We start from the raw sequence: 14,777 nt of genomic DNA, 5'->3' as shown, positions 1-14,777 counted from the left end.
TAAATTTACAGCACGAAAATATCTTATCAACTAAACTTAGCTAATATCGGAGCTACTTATATATAAAAGTTATTATGTACTAGAATATTCTGGAGGAGTCCACTTCTAATTCGTTTGTTTGACGAGTCAATCTCTCCCGCGCTCGATACATCTACAGAAGCTTCTCGTCTCGCCATCTCGAGGCGCAACCGTTATATGGACTACGTCGAATGCATGCTAACAGTATAAAAATCGTTAATCAGATCTAACTTTTATTATGGATGCATCGATGATTCCTCTGCCACAAAGTCTATTTCAAAATATTTAGATACAATTTATAATAATGGTCTAAGAACCGTACTGCGAGCATTTAGAAGTACATACACCTATTGAGAGCACATACGCTGAACTTGGTGAGCTATCCCTTTACTCCTTTACTACAGGCGAATGCAACACATTCATCCTCGGTATACTGTAATTCAGAAAAACCTATTTACAGTAACACCTTCATAGATAAATATAGACTACTCTTTAATTCTAATGATAAACTAAGAAAACCATACTATGAAAGAATTAGAACATGTTCTAAGAAATTAAACTTTGATTTTTCCGATATATTCGATCCAATCATCGCCGATCCTCATATCCCTTGGTCAATCAATATTCCACAATGTAATGTATATTTAAGCAAATACAAGTCGGAAATGCATCCCTCTGTAATAAAAACTATTTTGTCAAATATACTCCTCTGTCAAATATACTACTCAATCTTATAAAAAAAAAACTATTTTGTCAAATATACTACTCAATCTTATAAAAATTTCTCTAAAATATTAGCATATTCTTTAAAATCTAGCAATGAAGTTGTCAATTTCAACTATCTACCCACTGTAGTTTATACACAGCCGAATTATTTGTTCGTTATCGAGCAATTAAATTTATTAATGATACCAATTAAAGCGGCGATTCTTTCTGATTCTCTGAGTTCGAGTACTTCAATTCAACGAGTAGATCCTAAACATCCAATTAAACAAATGATCAAATCAGAACTTTACGTCTACAGCCAGGTTAGCACCCTACTGATAGACTTTAAAACCATACAGCTCATAGAAACAGGATTATGCCTCGGAACAGGAATGATTTCATTAAAACGACTAACGCGAGAAAGAGGACAACGAATTTATGGAAAACGAGAAATATACTTAGCATCGGTACTTGGAGGGTAAAGTCCCTAAACACAAGAAAGCAGGAAATTACAAAAGAGTTTATAGAAAAAAAAAATATAGACATATATGTGCACTACAAGAGAAAGAAACCAGAGCCAAAGAAGGAGTCGCCCTGTTAGTACACAGAAAAATTTTGCACCAAGTACAAGAATGTAAATATACCTCTCAAAGAATAGTACGTGTAAAATTATGAATGATTTTAACGCCCGTGTTGGCAATGATATAATTCCAAGAATAAAACAGCGATATAATGAAAATATCGGAAATGAAAATGGGGACTTTCTGACGAACATCTGCAACATAAACGAAATACGTATAATTAATACATTTTTCCCGCACAAAGAACAATACAAATACACTGTTGAAAACAGTAGAGGACAAAGGTCTATGATAGACTATATTCTACCGAATAGAGAGTTACAACCCTCTCCAATCTTGTGTAAGAGCACTAACATTAGCAGAAATAGGAAGCGATCATAAATTGGTATTGTGCAGAATCTGAATGAAATCACATATATGTGATAACAAAACACCAGAATATACCACAAAATAAGAATCGAAAGCTTACAGGATGACTCCACAAGTTACCTATTCCAAAAAATAATAACCGAAAAAGCAGAAACACATATATCACAGAAAGTGATTGAGTCGAAGAAAGAAAGAAATATAAATAAAATTAAATCGTTCCCAAGGCGAAGAACTCCATGGTTTTGTACATAAATAAAGGAAAAATGTAAAGAAAAAAGCTTAACTGAAACACGTGTCAACCAAAACACAAGAGGCATACCATAATTACAAGACAATTAGAAACGAAACACATGCACTTATAAGAAAAATAAAAAATGATCATTGGGAACGCTTTTCGAAAGAAATCGAACTTGATTTTTACGGTCTGCAAAAGGAAATATGTGCAAAACACATAAAAAAGGATACGTGAATTGACTACCTAAAAAAAGCTCTATGCAGAGGAAGAACAAACGACGCTAGAACCGGAAACAGCAGAAATTACCACAAATGAACAACTTAAAGAAGTACAGGAAGTTCGGAAAATACTTAAAAACCCGAAAAACAGAAAAGCAGCAGGTAAAGACGGGATACCAAGCGAATTACTGAAATATTGTGGAGCAGCAATGACAGAACAATTAACAACATTAATTAATAAAATTATAAAATACGCAATATTCGTTATAAAGCAAATTACTGAGAAATCACTAGAGTATAATAGACCATCATTTCTTTGTCTGATTGACCTAAAGAAAGCGTTTGACAGAGTAAGACTCAAAGATGTAATCCATCTTCTATATAATAGAGAAGTTCCCCTAAATATTATAAAAACTATCGAAAACATCTACCAAAATAACAAAATGTAAGTCAGAATAGATGGACAACTTACAGAACCTATAGAAATAGATAGCAGAATAAGACATAAGACAAGGGGATTCATTGAGCCGCATGCTCTTAATTTGATAATGGATGATATCATTAAAAGCGTTAACAAAGGAAGAGGATACAGAATGGAAACAAGGAAATAAAAATACTCTGTTACGCAGACGACGCAATATTAATAGCCCAAGATGATCCACAGATTTAACATAAGATCAAAAGAATTTAATGTGACAATCTCATCTCAGAAAACTAAAACAACAGTAGTCACTAAAGAACCAACCAGATGTAAAATAGAAATTGATGGCATCAGTATTAAACAAGTAATGGAAATAAAATACCTGGGAATTACACTGTCTAGCTATGGAGACCTGGACAAAGAAGCGAGAGTACAAAAAGCAAATAGACTGACAGGATGCATTAATAACACTATATGGCGAAACAGACAGATTAACACTGAAATTAAGTCAAGAATTTATAAAGCCAGTGTAAGACCAATAATGACATATGCCTCAGAAACAAGACCCGACACAGCCACTACGCAAAGGCTACTGGAAACGGCAGAGGTGAGAGTACTGAGAAGAATTACAGGAAATACGCTGAGAGATTGAAAAAGAAGTGAAGACATTAGAAGAAAATGTAACGTACAGTGTATAAATGAATGGACACAAAATAGAAAAAAAAAGAATGGACTAACCACATAAGCAGAATGGAGGAGACCCGTGTCGTCAAAATAGCAAGAGATAAATCGCCAATCGGCAGAAGTGTCGGACGACCGTGCAAAAGATGGAGTGACAACCTTCCATAGAAATATTAATCCGTCAATGAACAAGCAGAATTGCTAATAAAGATGAAGAAGAAGAAGAACCTTACATATATCAAGCAAAAGGTAGAACAGTTGACTTCATATGGATTCCTTCCCATGTGTTTAAGCAAACTTAAGTACGCGTAGTGCAATGTCTAGTGCGGACTCGGAAATAATGTTAAAGTGCGGTCCAGAAGATTTAAAACTTTTTATTATGCAAACATCTTATAATCAAAGTCTGGCACAACGAATGGCAAACATCAACGTCTAAGCTGCGACTCAGTTATAGGGACTAAACCTTTTTACAAAAATTGCCATAATCAGAGTGTAGTTAACCGATTACGATTAGACCATACTAGACTCCACACTCTTACCTATTTTCAAAAAGTGACCCACCAATATGCGAGCACTGCAATACAACATTAACAGTAACATATATCTTTGAATATGACAAATTCAAACATTAACAATCTCTTTATAACATATATTTAAATTTATCAGTTGTAATAAGTCAAAATAGTCATTCAAAGAACTTAATAGACTATTCTATCTATGCTATCGATGTTTTCCATTAGATTTAATTTTTTGTATAAAATTATTTACATTTTATAGCCTAAGATCCCACTACAGGATCACTGCGTTCATAACGTAGATAACCAAACTCTCATTTTTTAGATACATTTAAAATTAGGAGAATACATTGATAATAGATTGCCAGTCAAAAAGTGGTCGCAAATATTTTTAATTCAATTAATAGTAATTGATTTTTGACAACAATTTTATTTCGTACATTTATTTTTTCAATAAAATACGCTGTCCATGACGTATATGCATGTTTGTTTATATCAAATTCAAGCTAATATGATGATATAAGTTTGCCTGAGCAAACATGGTCGAAAATTAGGGTTGCTAGTTGTTAAAACCGCGATTCTCAGACAACCCTATATCATTTTAAGAAAAAAAATTAGTTCTGATATAAAAAATATGCATATACGCCACGAGCAGCGTATTTTATTTAAAAAATAAATGAACGAAATAAAATATTTGTCGAAAACTACTTACTATTAATTGAATTAAAAATATTTGCGGCCGTTTTTTAACTGTCAACCCATTATCAATGTATGGACTTTTGTCAACTTAATAATATATTGGTTATTACTAAAAGATATATTAATAAATTTACATTTTGTCACAAATTTAGATAGAAACATGGCCGTACCATAACAGATTTCTTCTAAATAATACTGAAATTTTAAAATCTAACTGGGAAGCGTATCCTCTAATATTTCGTTATTTTGTTTTAAAAGTAGCTCACTGGACGCTTCATCGTTACTCTAAAATAAAAAATAAATAGTAAAGAAAATACCTAATGATTTAAAACATGTATATATTATCATTAATGAACGCATATGCATATTTATATCACACACTGTGTGTGGAGATGTGATGTTTCGTCCAAACATAAGAAAGGGAACCAAGCGTTCTGTTGGTTTCGTATTAAGACGTCGATTCCAAATAATCTCGGTCGAAGTAAGGATGATTTCCGGCAATAAAGAAAGTATTGAATCTGCTACCAGTCAATTTTATTGATCACAACTATTCTAACAAATGCGATTTTATATAATAATTATCATCGAAAGCCGACCATAAATGCTTCTTGCTATGTCGTTGATCGCGAACAGATGTGAATATATCCCGTTTAAGATTCTAATTACACTATTTCCGCGTGAAAATCAAAGAGAGAAAAATTTTTATATCATCGAACCGCTACGACTGAAGGCCGATACTTGAATATATTTTTGTGTTACTGAATCGTCGCCAAACATCAAGTCAGGGACCACAAAGTCCCTTTAAATCACCGGTTTAGCAACTCCTAGAATTCATTTAATACAATGTACGACTTAACGGTCAGGTAGTCTCTGAGAGAAAGGTTTTATTTTTTGAACAAAGAATAGATTTTTAATTCCAGTAAACATTCGGAGAACTGATATAAAGAGAATTGACAAACTGACTTTCCTGTAAATTACCTTACTTTGTAAATAAATACTTTTATGTTAAAGAGATTTGAACATAAGCTCGCCCGCGCGAATTGCGGATAGTTATAATAGATATGTACCTATGTAAAAAATGGGTAAATAATATTGAAAGCGTAATAGAAAGAAAAACTCGAAAGAAAATATACCTAATCAAATTGTGGTAAGAGATATAATTTAGTTATTGGTCGAACAGTCTCTCCCGTAGCAGTTCTAATTTTAACTGCGCGGACATGATTATCTGACCCCGGAAAAAGTTCCAGGACTCTCGCGGTAGGCCATTTTAGAGGGGGACAGTTATCAGTTCTTAATAAGACTAAATCATTTATCTTAATATTTTCACTTACTTTGGACCACTTTGGTCGACTATGCAGTTGGCTAAGATATTCAACAGACCATCGTTTCCAAAACGACTGTTGAATCTGTGAACATCTTTGAAGGAAGTTAAGCCTATTAATTGGTAAGTGTAGTAATGTTTTTTCAGGGTAAGAGGTAAGAGGTAAATTTTGTGCAGCGAAATTTTGCATGTCATTTGAAAAACTAGGGGATTTAAAAAATTCGCGCAAATCCTTAAGTTCATTTTTTGAACCAGCGAAATTGGTTGCGTTGTCACTATATATGAGAGAGGGAAGACCTCTTCGGGCAATGAATCTTTTTAGACATAATAAAAATGAATCAGTAGAGAGTGATGACACTAATTCTATGTGAACGGCCTTTGTGGCTAGACAGACGAAAATAGATATGTAACATTTTTGCATTGGAGCCTTTCTTAACTTAGAGGATTTAATAAGAAATGGCCCACCGAAATCGCAGCCCACATTTTGAAAAGGGCGAGAAGGAGTAATTCTAACCTTAGGTAAATTTCCCATGATTTGTTCCATAGGTTTAGCGCGAAATCTAAAACATACGTGACAATTTTTTACAATTTTTTTTAGTGTTCGAAGTCCGTTTAAAGGCCAATAATTAAGTCTGACGTTGGACAATGTCGTTTGCGGTCCGGCGTGGCCTAGACGACAATGTTCATGAGTTAGTAATAAATTGATAATGTGAGAGTTAGATGGTAACAATATTGGATGTTTTTGTTCATAGGGGATATTAGCGTTTTTTAGGCGTCCACCGACGCAGAGAAGTCCGTCTGCATTCAAAAAAGGGTTCAGGGTAATTAAGGACTTATTTGATGTAATTCCTTGGGTTTTTATTTCCAAGATTTCTTTAGAGAATTTTAGGGATTGTATAGCCTTAAATATTGATATAGAGGCGGATCGCAATTCGTCCGGATATAAAATACCAAGTTTTTTATCAGATGAGTTTCTTGCATTAAACGAGAACCTGTATATGTAGGCAGTGGTGCGTAATAATTTAGAGTAAGAGGAAAACCTTGAAAATAGATTATTGATAAATTCATCTTGCGTTGAGATTTTTGAACTGATTATAAGGGATGATACCTTTTCGTCCGGTAATAATACTTGGGTAGAGTTCGGGTTAAATGTCGTTAGGTTTAAGTCCGTTTTAAGTAGAAATTCAGGGCCGTTCCACCACATCCGGGAATTTAGAAATTCAGTAGCGGTCAAGCCGCGAGATAGACAATCTGCTGCATTTTCATGAGAACGAACGTGTCTCCAAGAAAAATTTGATGTTAGGTCTTGAATTTGAGTTACTCTATTTGCTACATAAGTGTTCCAGCGCGAGGCAGAAGAGTTTATCCAACATAACGCGATTTGTGAATCTGTCCACAAATTAATGGAGGAGAAGTGCAAGCGATTTGCAAAGGTGGAATTTATTTTTTTAGTTAACCTTGACAGTAGTAACATGGCTGATAGCTCCAATCTAGGAATGGATACCGTTTTTAAGGGAGCTAGACGAGATTTGGATGCGATTAGAGTACAACTGATAGTATCATCAGCGTAAATTGTGCGAAAATATAAAACAGCGCCTTACTTGAGGCATCGGCAAATCCGTGTATTTCAATTTTAGAGATTTGCCTGCTGTTAAAAAGATTACGGGGTACTTTAAGAGACTCCAGGAGAGTGAGATCGTTAATAAATCTTTTCCATTCTTTAGCAAGAGTTTCAGGGAGTGGATCGTCCCAATTTAATTTATTGAGCCAAAGTTTTTGAATAAATACCTTTCCAGTGACAGTGAATGATCCCAAGAGACCTATGGGGTCAAATATTTTGGCGAGTGCTGAGAGGGCGTTTCTTTTTGTGAAGCTATTATCAGCAGCGGGAGGACTCGGAATTGAAATCGTAAAATAGTCATCTAAGGGTTACCACGAGAGACCTAAGACCTTATTGGTATTTAAGTTGTTTGAGGTTATTTCATAATTAGACTGAGATGACCGAATATATTTGGCAGAAAATTCAGCCGAGTTAGAAACCCATTTGTGAAGAGTGATACTGTGACCGTTTAAGATGGAATTTAATTCATGATATGCAGCTTCTAATTCGGCTAGAGTGTTGGTTCCGTATAAAATATCATCGACATATGTCTGATTTAACAGTGCATCAGAACCAAGGGGGTATTTTGTGGTATTTAAAGTAGCTATCTCTTTTAAACAGCGAGTGGCTAGAAAACTGGAGCACGTTACGCCATAGGTTACAGACGTTAGCTCAATACACTTTAAGGGTTCGTGTGGGCTATCTCTCCAAAGGATGTTTTGTAAAAAAGTTTGATTGGGATTGACATTAATTTGCCGATACATCTTTTCGATGTCGGCGATGAAAACAAATTTAAATTGCCGAAACCGACAGAGGATATCAAAGAGATCTGGCTGTGTTTGAAAGCCGGTAAGAAGTATCTGGTTTAAAGAGTATCCAGAAGTGGTTTTTGCACTTCCGTCGAACACTACGCGCAATTTGGTGGTTGCTGAATCCTTTAATACGCAGTGATGGGGTAGAAAATATTTGTTTTCATCTAGCGAGTTGTGGTATGTAAGAGGAACATATTTACCGTGATTTAGGGAGATGTATTGATCTATAAAATGTTTGTATGCATTATATAAATTGGAGTCATTTTTAAATCTCTTTTCAAGTGATTCGAAACGTTTTTTTGCAATTTGGAATGATTCACCAAGCTTGAGGTGCTCAGATGGAGATTTTTGAGGTAGATTTACTTGAAATCGACCATTTTCGAGAATTTTGAGGTGATTAATGAAATTTGATTCGGCTAATTGGTCATCGGGGGACAATATTTTTTCGCCGGGGCAATCTTCAGTTTCCCAAAATTTAGAAACAAGGGCTTCAAGGTTTGAGTCTGAAGAGTGGGTATTTTGAGTTTGCACAAATAGAGAGACATTATTTTTAGACTGAGCGTAGTTTGGAACATTGCCAGCGATTGCCCAGCCAAAAATTGTATTGAAAAGAGTAGGGAGATTATGTCCTAACTTTACGAGACCTGGTTGAAGAATGTCATAATAATAATCTGCTCCTACCAAAAGGTCAATATTTGATTTTTGATAAAAATGCTTGTCAGCAAGAGTGAAACCCTTGGGTATATTGAGCTTATTGGGTTGAATATGAAATTGAGGTAACTGACAAGTTATTTTTGGGATAACTGCACAATTCAAGTTAAGATGCTGAGATTTTAAATTAGGAGAATGAACATTAATATTTGCCATTAAGTTCGAGGTGAAAGAGCCTTGTGAAATGCCAGAAATTTGTAATTCCCTGTGATAAATTTTGCAATTGATTTTACTTAGCAACTCTTGAGAACAGAACGTTTTTTGGCTTCCAGAGTCTAGGACTGCCTTAATTAGTAAGGGCCTTCCTGATTTGTCAATCAAATTAACTTGAACAGTGGATAAGAGAACTGAAGAGTATGTAAAGGACTTATTTGTAGCACTCAAAGCAACGCTGGAGTCGTTTCCATTGTCTGGAAAATTGTTAGAAGTAGAAGGTTGGACATTATTAGTCCGAAGCGGTTCCGTGGAGTGCGTGGTATTTTTATGTTGATATGAGAGACTAGGAGAATTGGTGTTTTGTGAGGTTGTTGGACTGGCATCATTTGGTTGACGAAAAGAGTTATGTTTAGTTCTATTATCATACGAAGGGTTTTGTGTTGAATGGTTAGATCGTGAATGATTTCCATTTATGTTAGAACGATAATTTTCGGAATGCGGAGAATGGGAAGAGCCAGAATAATTGGTATTTTGCGCATAGGAGTTTTGATGCAGTAGAGTGTGGTGTTTTTTGGAACAGATTGAGCAAGTTCGTGAAGGACAATCAGCATGGGTGTGTTTTGTACCCAAACAGTTAGAACACATGTGATTAGCCTTAAGAAAGTTATATTTTTCAGAGTGTGGCAGAGAGGAAAATTTTCTGCATGTATATATTTTGTGAGCTGAATCATTGCAGTAATTACATTTAATATAAACGCGAGATGGGAGTGTAGCAGAGGCGTTGAGGTGGAGAGAGGTAGCATTATATTTGCCGTGTGATTTTTCTCGTTTTGAGTCAGAGGTATATGTTAGGTCTGCGAGAATGTTGCACCGTTCATTCAATATTTCAAAAAGTTCGACAATCGAGGGAGTGTTGTCGCGATCCCTTCTTTCGCCATAATACCGTTTAGTGGCAAAATCAAGTTTCCTAATTATAATATTTATTAAGAGATAATCCCACGATTCGATTGGAACATGCAGAATTTTTAAGGAGTCAATATGTCTTTTCAAATCATTTACGAATTCATTTAATGAATGATAATTGCTCTTTGAAAGTGTAGGGAAATCTATTATAGCGTTAATATGCGAATTTATTATCGCGAGATTATTATCATATTTTTTTTCTAAAATAGTTATTGCGAGATCAAAATTTTCGTGAGTAACTTCAAGTGAGTCAATTAAAGTTAAGGGTTCACCTTTAAGAGAAGATTTTAAATATATTAATTTTTGTGCTTTTGTGATACTATTGTTATCCTTTACTAGAGAAGAAAATAGTTGGTAAAAAGAGAGCCATTCACTGTATTCACCATTGAAATTGGGGACGGAAATGGGTGGTAACCTTACATTTGAATTACTAGCGGGTTCCTGTGATTGAGAATGTGATGGGGAGGAAGATGAGTTACTGAGCGTTAATTGAGATAATTTTCCGTCAATTCGTGACATAGCAGAGAAGTATTTATCCTCGATTTCTTCCCTATTTTCGGTATGCAAGTCGACCGCATCAGTAGATTCTATTTTATTGCAAATATCATTGTAATTATTAAAGGTATTAACTAAATGTGCTTTTCGGTGATCTAATTCAAAGGTGTTAGTTTGAATATCAAGGGAGTTATTGATCCAATTTAAAATTCTAGTGATTGTAGACTTGCATGTGCCACGCTCTCTTTTCAATAGATCCATGTCAATTAGTATAAATTAAAATATGTGATAATAAAACGAAAACAAAACTGAGACAACACCAGTGTACAGTGTAGAGATAGAAAGATATGTTTGTTATTAAAAAGAAAAAAGATCGTGGCTGAAAATTGAAATTGTACTATACTATAAAAAATGTGTAAAAATTCAAATTCAAAATTATATAAATGTGTAAAAAAATCGTGAAATATCTGTAAATGAATGCGATAAGTAATTTTTAATTAGTCATAAATATAGTAGGATACGACTTTGATAAACACATTCAAAATTGCATATTATGCGTAAATTATAGTAAGTAAGAAAGTATTACTTAAAACGAGAACGAGTATAAAAATTATAGTGAGTGATAATATATAAAATACAAATAAACACTGTGAGAATTGTTTATAGAAATTGTATCGAGTTAGAGTCACTGAGTAACGCGAAAATAAATAAAGTTTATAAGTCCACCGTTGTTGTAAACGGTGTTACCTGTTGGAGAGGGTCCTTTTGAAGACGACTCACGGGTTTGGAGCAGCGTCTTCGTAAATCTCGATGTGGGTGATGGAGTCAGAACTCTTTAACTGGAAATCCTTGCTTCTGTAGTGTTGTAGAGGACGTTTGCTGTCCCACCAGGGGTACCAAATTATGTATGGAGATGTGATGTTTCGTCCAAACATAAGAAAGGGAACCAAGCGTTTTGTTGGTTTCGTATTAAGACGTCGATTCCAAATAATCTCGGTCAAAGTAAGGATGATTTCCGGCAATAAAGAAAGTATTGAATCTGCTACCAGTCAATTTTATTGATCACAACTATTCTAACAAATGCGATTTTATATAATAATTATCATCGAAAGCCGACCATAAATGCTTCTTGCTATGTCGTTGATCGCGAACAGATGTGAATATATCCCGTTTAAGATTATAATTACACTATTTCCGCGTGAAAATCAAAGAGAGAAAAATTTTTATATCATCGAACCGCTACGACTGAAGGCCGATACTTGAATATATTTTTGTGTTACTGAATCGTCGCCAAACATCAAGTCAGGGACCACAAAGTCCCTTTAAATCACCGGTTTAGCAACTCCTAGAATTCATTTAATACAATGTACGACTTAACGGTCAGGTAGTCTCTGAGAGAAAGGTTTTATTTTTTGAACAAAGAATAGATTTTTAATTCCACTAAACATTCGGAGAACTGATATAAAGAGAATTGACAAACTGACTTTCCTGTAAATTACCTTACTTTGTATAGTCGCCTCGTATTTCGGTGAGACTGTGTAAAAATATATTTATCTGTAATAAAAGCAGGCAATACAAAAATAAAAGTACTCTACCAGGAGTAGTTATTAACTGCGAAATTATCAATGACTGAGATGTATATTAATACAAAGTTTTAATATTCTCTTCGATATTTACATTTAGATGAGCCTGGTAAAATATGTACAGTCGCTCAGATAAAGTTATCATCGATGCATTCTTTGCGTAAGATAACAATATTTGCCTGAGCGACCGAAACCATAAAGTAACTTACCCCAATAAATTTTGTTTCGACCGTCCAGTGGTTTACACTTGGGTAGGTAGTATAATATTTTATATTATTTTAAACTTTATTTTTAAACGAAATATTGTTTATTTGGATGAAACCTGGTATGGTACTCATGACACCGTGAAAAAAAGTTGGACGAATAATAACAAAAAGTGTTCTAATTCAGTACCGCCCAATAAAGGACAGAATTATAATTTTATACTGCGGTGTAGAAAATGGATGCATCGACGATTTATTATTAATATCTGCAAAAAAAATGACGTGAATCTAGATTATCATGAGGATATGGAGGGTGGAGGGATTTTTTGTGAATCATGGATTGAAAAATCTCTTCTTCCAGAATTATATATATATATATATTGGAAATGAAGTATAAAAAAAGTTCAACTCAGGAACCATAGATGTAAACGTTTAATGTTTTTTTGAAAAAAAAAAAAAACAGAAGTTAGTTTTTATAAAACTCACAAAGAACGGAAGTACGTAAAAATATGTAAAAGAACAGTAAACTTTATAATTTTACTAAAATACTTTTGATATGTGGCACCCGTGGTGTGATAATAATTCTGCAGCTGAAGAGCCAGTGGAACCCTGTAATCAATTGGAATATTTTTACAAAGCCGTGTAGTAAAATGTAAGCGACATTTTCATTACCTCTCTGATGATACCATCCAAACATATGCTGAAACATGTTTATGAAGGATTGTGTTCTAAATTGTCTAAATCAGAAGCAATTGTAGAAACGTATTTATCAGAGTGTCCAAAGCAATCTGCTACAAGACTATAGGAGAAACATCTTCTAGACAGAGGAGAAAGGATTGTGCAAATTCACACAAATAAAACCGCACCTAAAGGAACCTATAATCAGAACAATATACAAAATGGATGCGGCTAATATTTTTTCAACTATTGAAAGCCTTCGAAGTGAACTGGTTCGAAAGGATATTCTCTTATATTCAGCAACAACACTTCGATTATTTCTTAAAGCCAATAATTTTAAGTACAAAACTTTAGACAAGTGCCATAATGAAAAGTACTAGAATAATTATTTCTTTAAGAAACATTTCTATCAGATAGATAACTTAGTATCAAAAAATGAAACGAAATGTTATTTATTTAGATGAGACCTAGTGTGATACTCATGACAGGACAGAGAATTATAATTTTACACTGCGGTTGAGAAAATATATGGATCGATGATGTATTATTAATATCTGCAAAAAAATATTACAACGCGTCTCTAGGTTATCATGAGGATATGTAAAGTTTAATTTTTGAATCATGGTTTGAAGAACCTCTTCTTCCGAGATTACCTAAAGATAGTGTGATTATCATGGACAATGTATCATATTATTCAAGATTAATGAGAAAATTTCAAATATTACTTGAAACAAATTACAAATTCAAGAATTTTTATTTGAGAAAGATTTGTACTTTGAGGCATCATATAGTAAAAAACAATTGTTGGAGGTTGTTTACAGTAGACAGTACCAGAAGGAATATGTTGTTGATAACTGTACTCGCAGTAATGGGCATACCGTGCTTGGTATGCCCAGTATTACAATTTACAATCGTACTTCCTCCTTACTATTGTAAATTGAACCCAATAGAGTTAATATGGACACAACTTAAAGGAAATAGAAGAAGAAGAAACGTGGCTCCTAAATTTTTGTCTACTGCTCTCCAGTTCATTAGAAGAGAAGTCACAAAGATCACAGCAACCAACTGGACAAGTGTAATCAAACATGTAATCGCAGTGGAAAATGTATATAATTGTATATAATTTAAAAAATGAATTCTCTATTTTTTTTATTACAATAACTAAGTTATCAGGGATAAAATGTGATCATAAGTTTTAACACTTATGAGCAGTTGTGTTATTAAAACGTTTGTATACTTAAATACTTGTACATAAAACATTTGTTTAATTGTATGTGATAATTACTTTTATTAACAATTTTTTATAGGTATTGTTATTTTACAATAAGTTCTATTTAGCCGAGTCGATTAGTGTTATCTCTTCCTAGATATATCACAGAAGTTAACAACACCAATATTTTTTATTTAAACTTTATAGAAAATGAAACTTTTTCTTAAATAAAATTAAATAAAAGTAAAAACTGTTATTTAATTAAAAATTAGATATCTACGCCACTGTTCAATAAAGTAGTGACCACTCTGACATTGTTGCCATTTTCTAGTATTTTACCCGTTCTGGTTCCTATAAATTTTCTCACGAAATTACGTGTCGACTATAAATAAATACTTTTATGTTAAAGAGATTTGAACACACTGAATATTCAAATGAATGGGTGATTGGAAAAAGGATAACATTCCAAAAATATGGAGAATTAAAGTGAGATAGCCATTTTATGAATATTGGTGTCTTCTATCTGCTAATCGCAAAAACGATCAAATCGCCGGTCGCCTTTATATAAAAACATTATTGTTGAGCGGAAAAAGGATCATATTA

General features: G+C 33.7%; 2 protein-coding genes across 2 annotated transcripts in view; one reads left to right on the top strand and one right to left on the bottom strand.

The window, feature by feature from the left end:
• LOC140441317 (uncharacterized) overlaps positions 1–14,777 on the top strand; it is a 438,896-nt gene that overhangs the window by 17,067 nt on the left and 407,052 nt on the right. The gene's annotated exons all lie outside the window — the stretch shown is intronic.
• The window catches only part of LOC140441316 (excitatory amino acid transporter-like), a 114,647-nt gene continuing 104,375 nt past the window's right edge, over positions 4,506–14,777 (bottom strand). The window contains exon 10 of the mRNA XM_072531961.1: positions 4,506–4,727. Coding sequence (XP_072388062.1) covers positions 4,653–4,727 — 75 coding nt within the window. The 3' untranslated portion in view covers positions 4,506–4,652. The remainder of the gene's footprint in view (positions 4,728–14,777) is intronic.

The sequence above is a fragment of the Diabrotica undecimpunctata genome, chromosome 5 (genome assembly GCF_040954645.1).
Source record: "Diabrotica undecimpunctata isolate CICGRU chromosome 5, icDiaUnde3, whole genome shotgun sequence".
NCBI lineage: Eukaryota > Metazoa > Arthropoda > Insecta > Coleoptera > Chrysomelidae > Diabrotica > Diabrotica undecimpunctata.
Note: the sequence above shows the minus strand (reverse complement) of the source record. Positions and strands in the feature narration are given on the sequence as shown.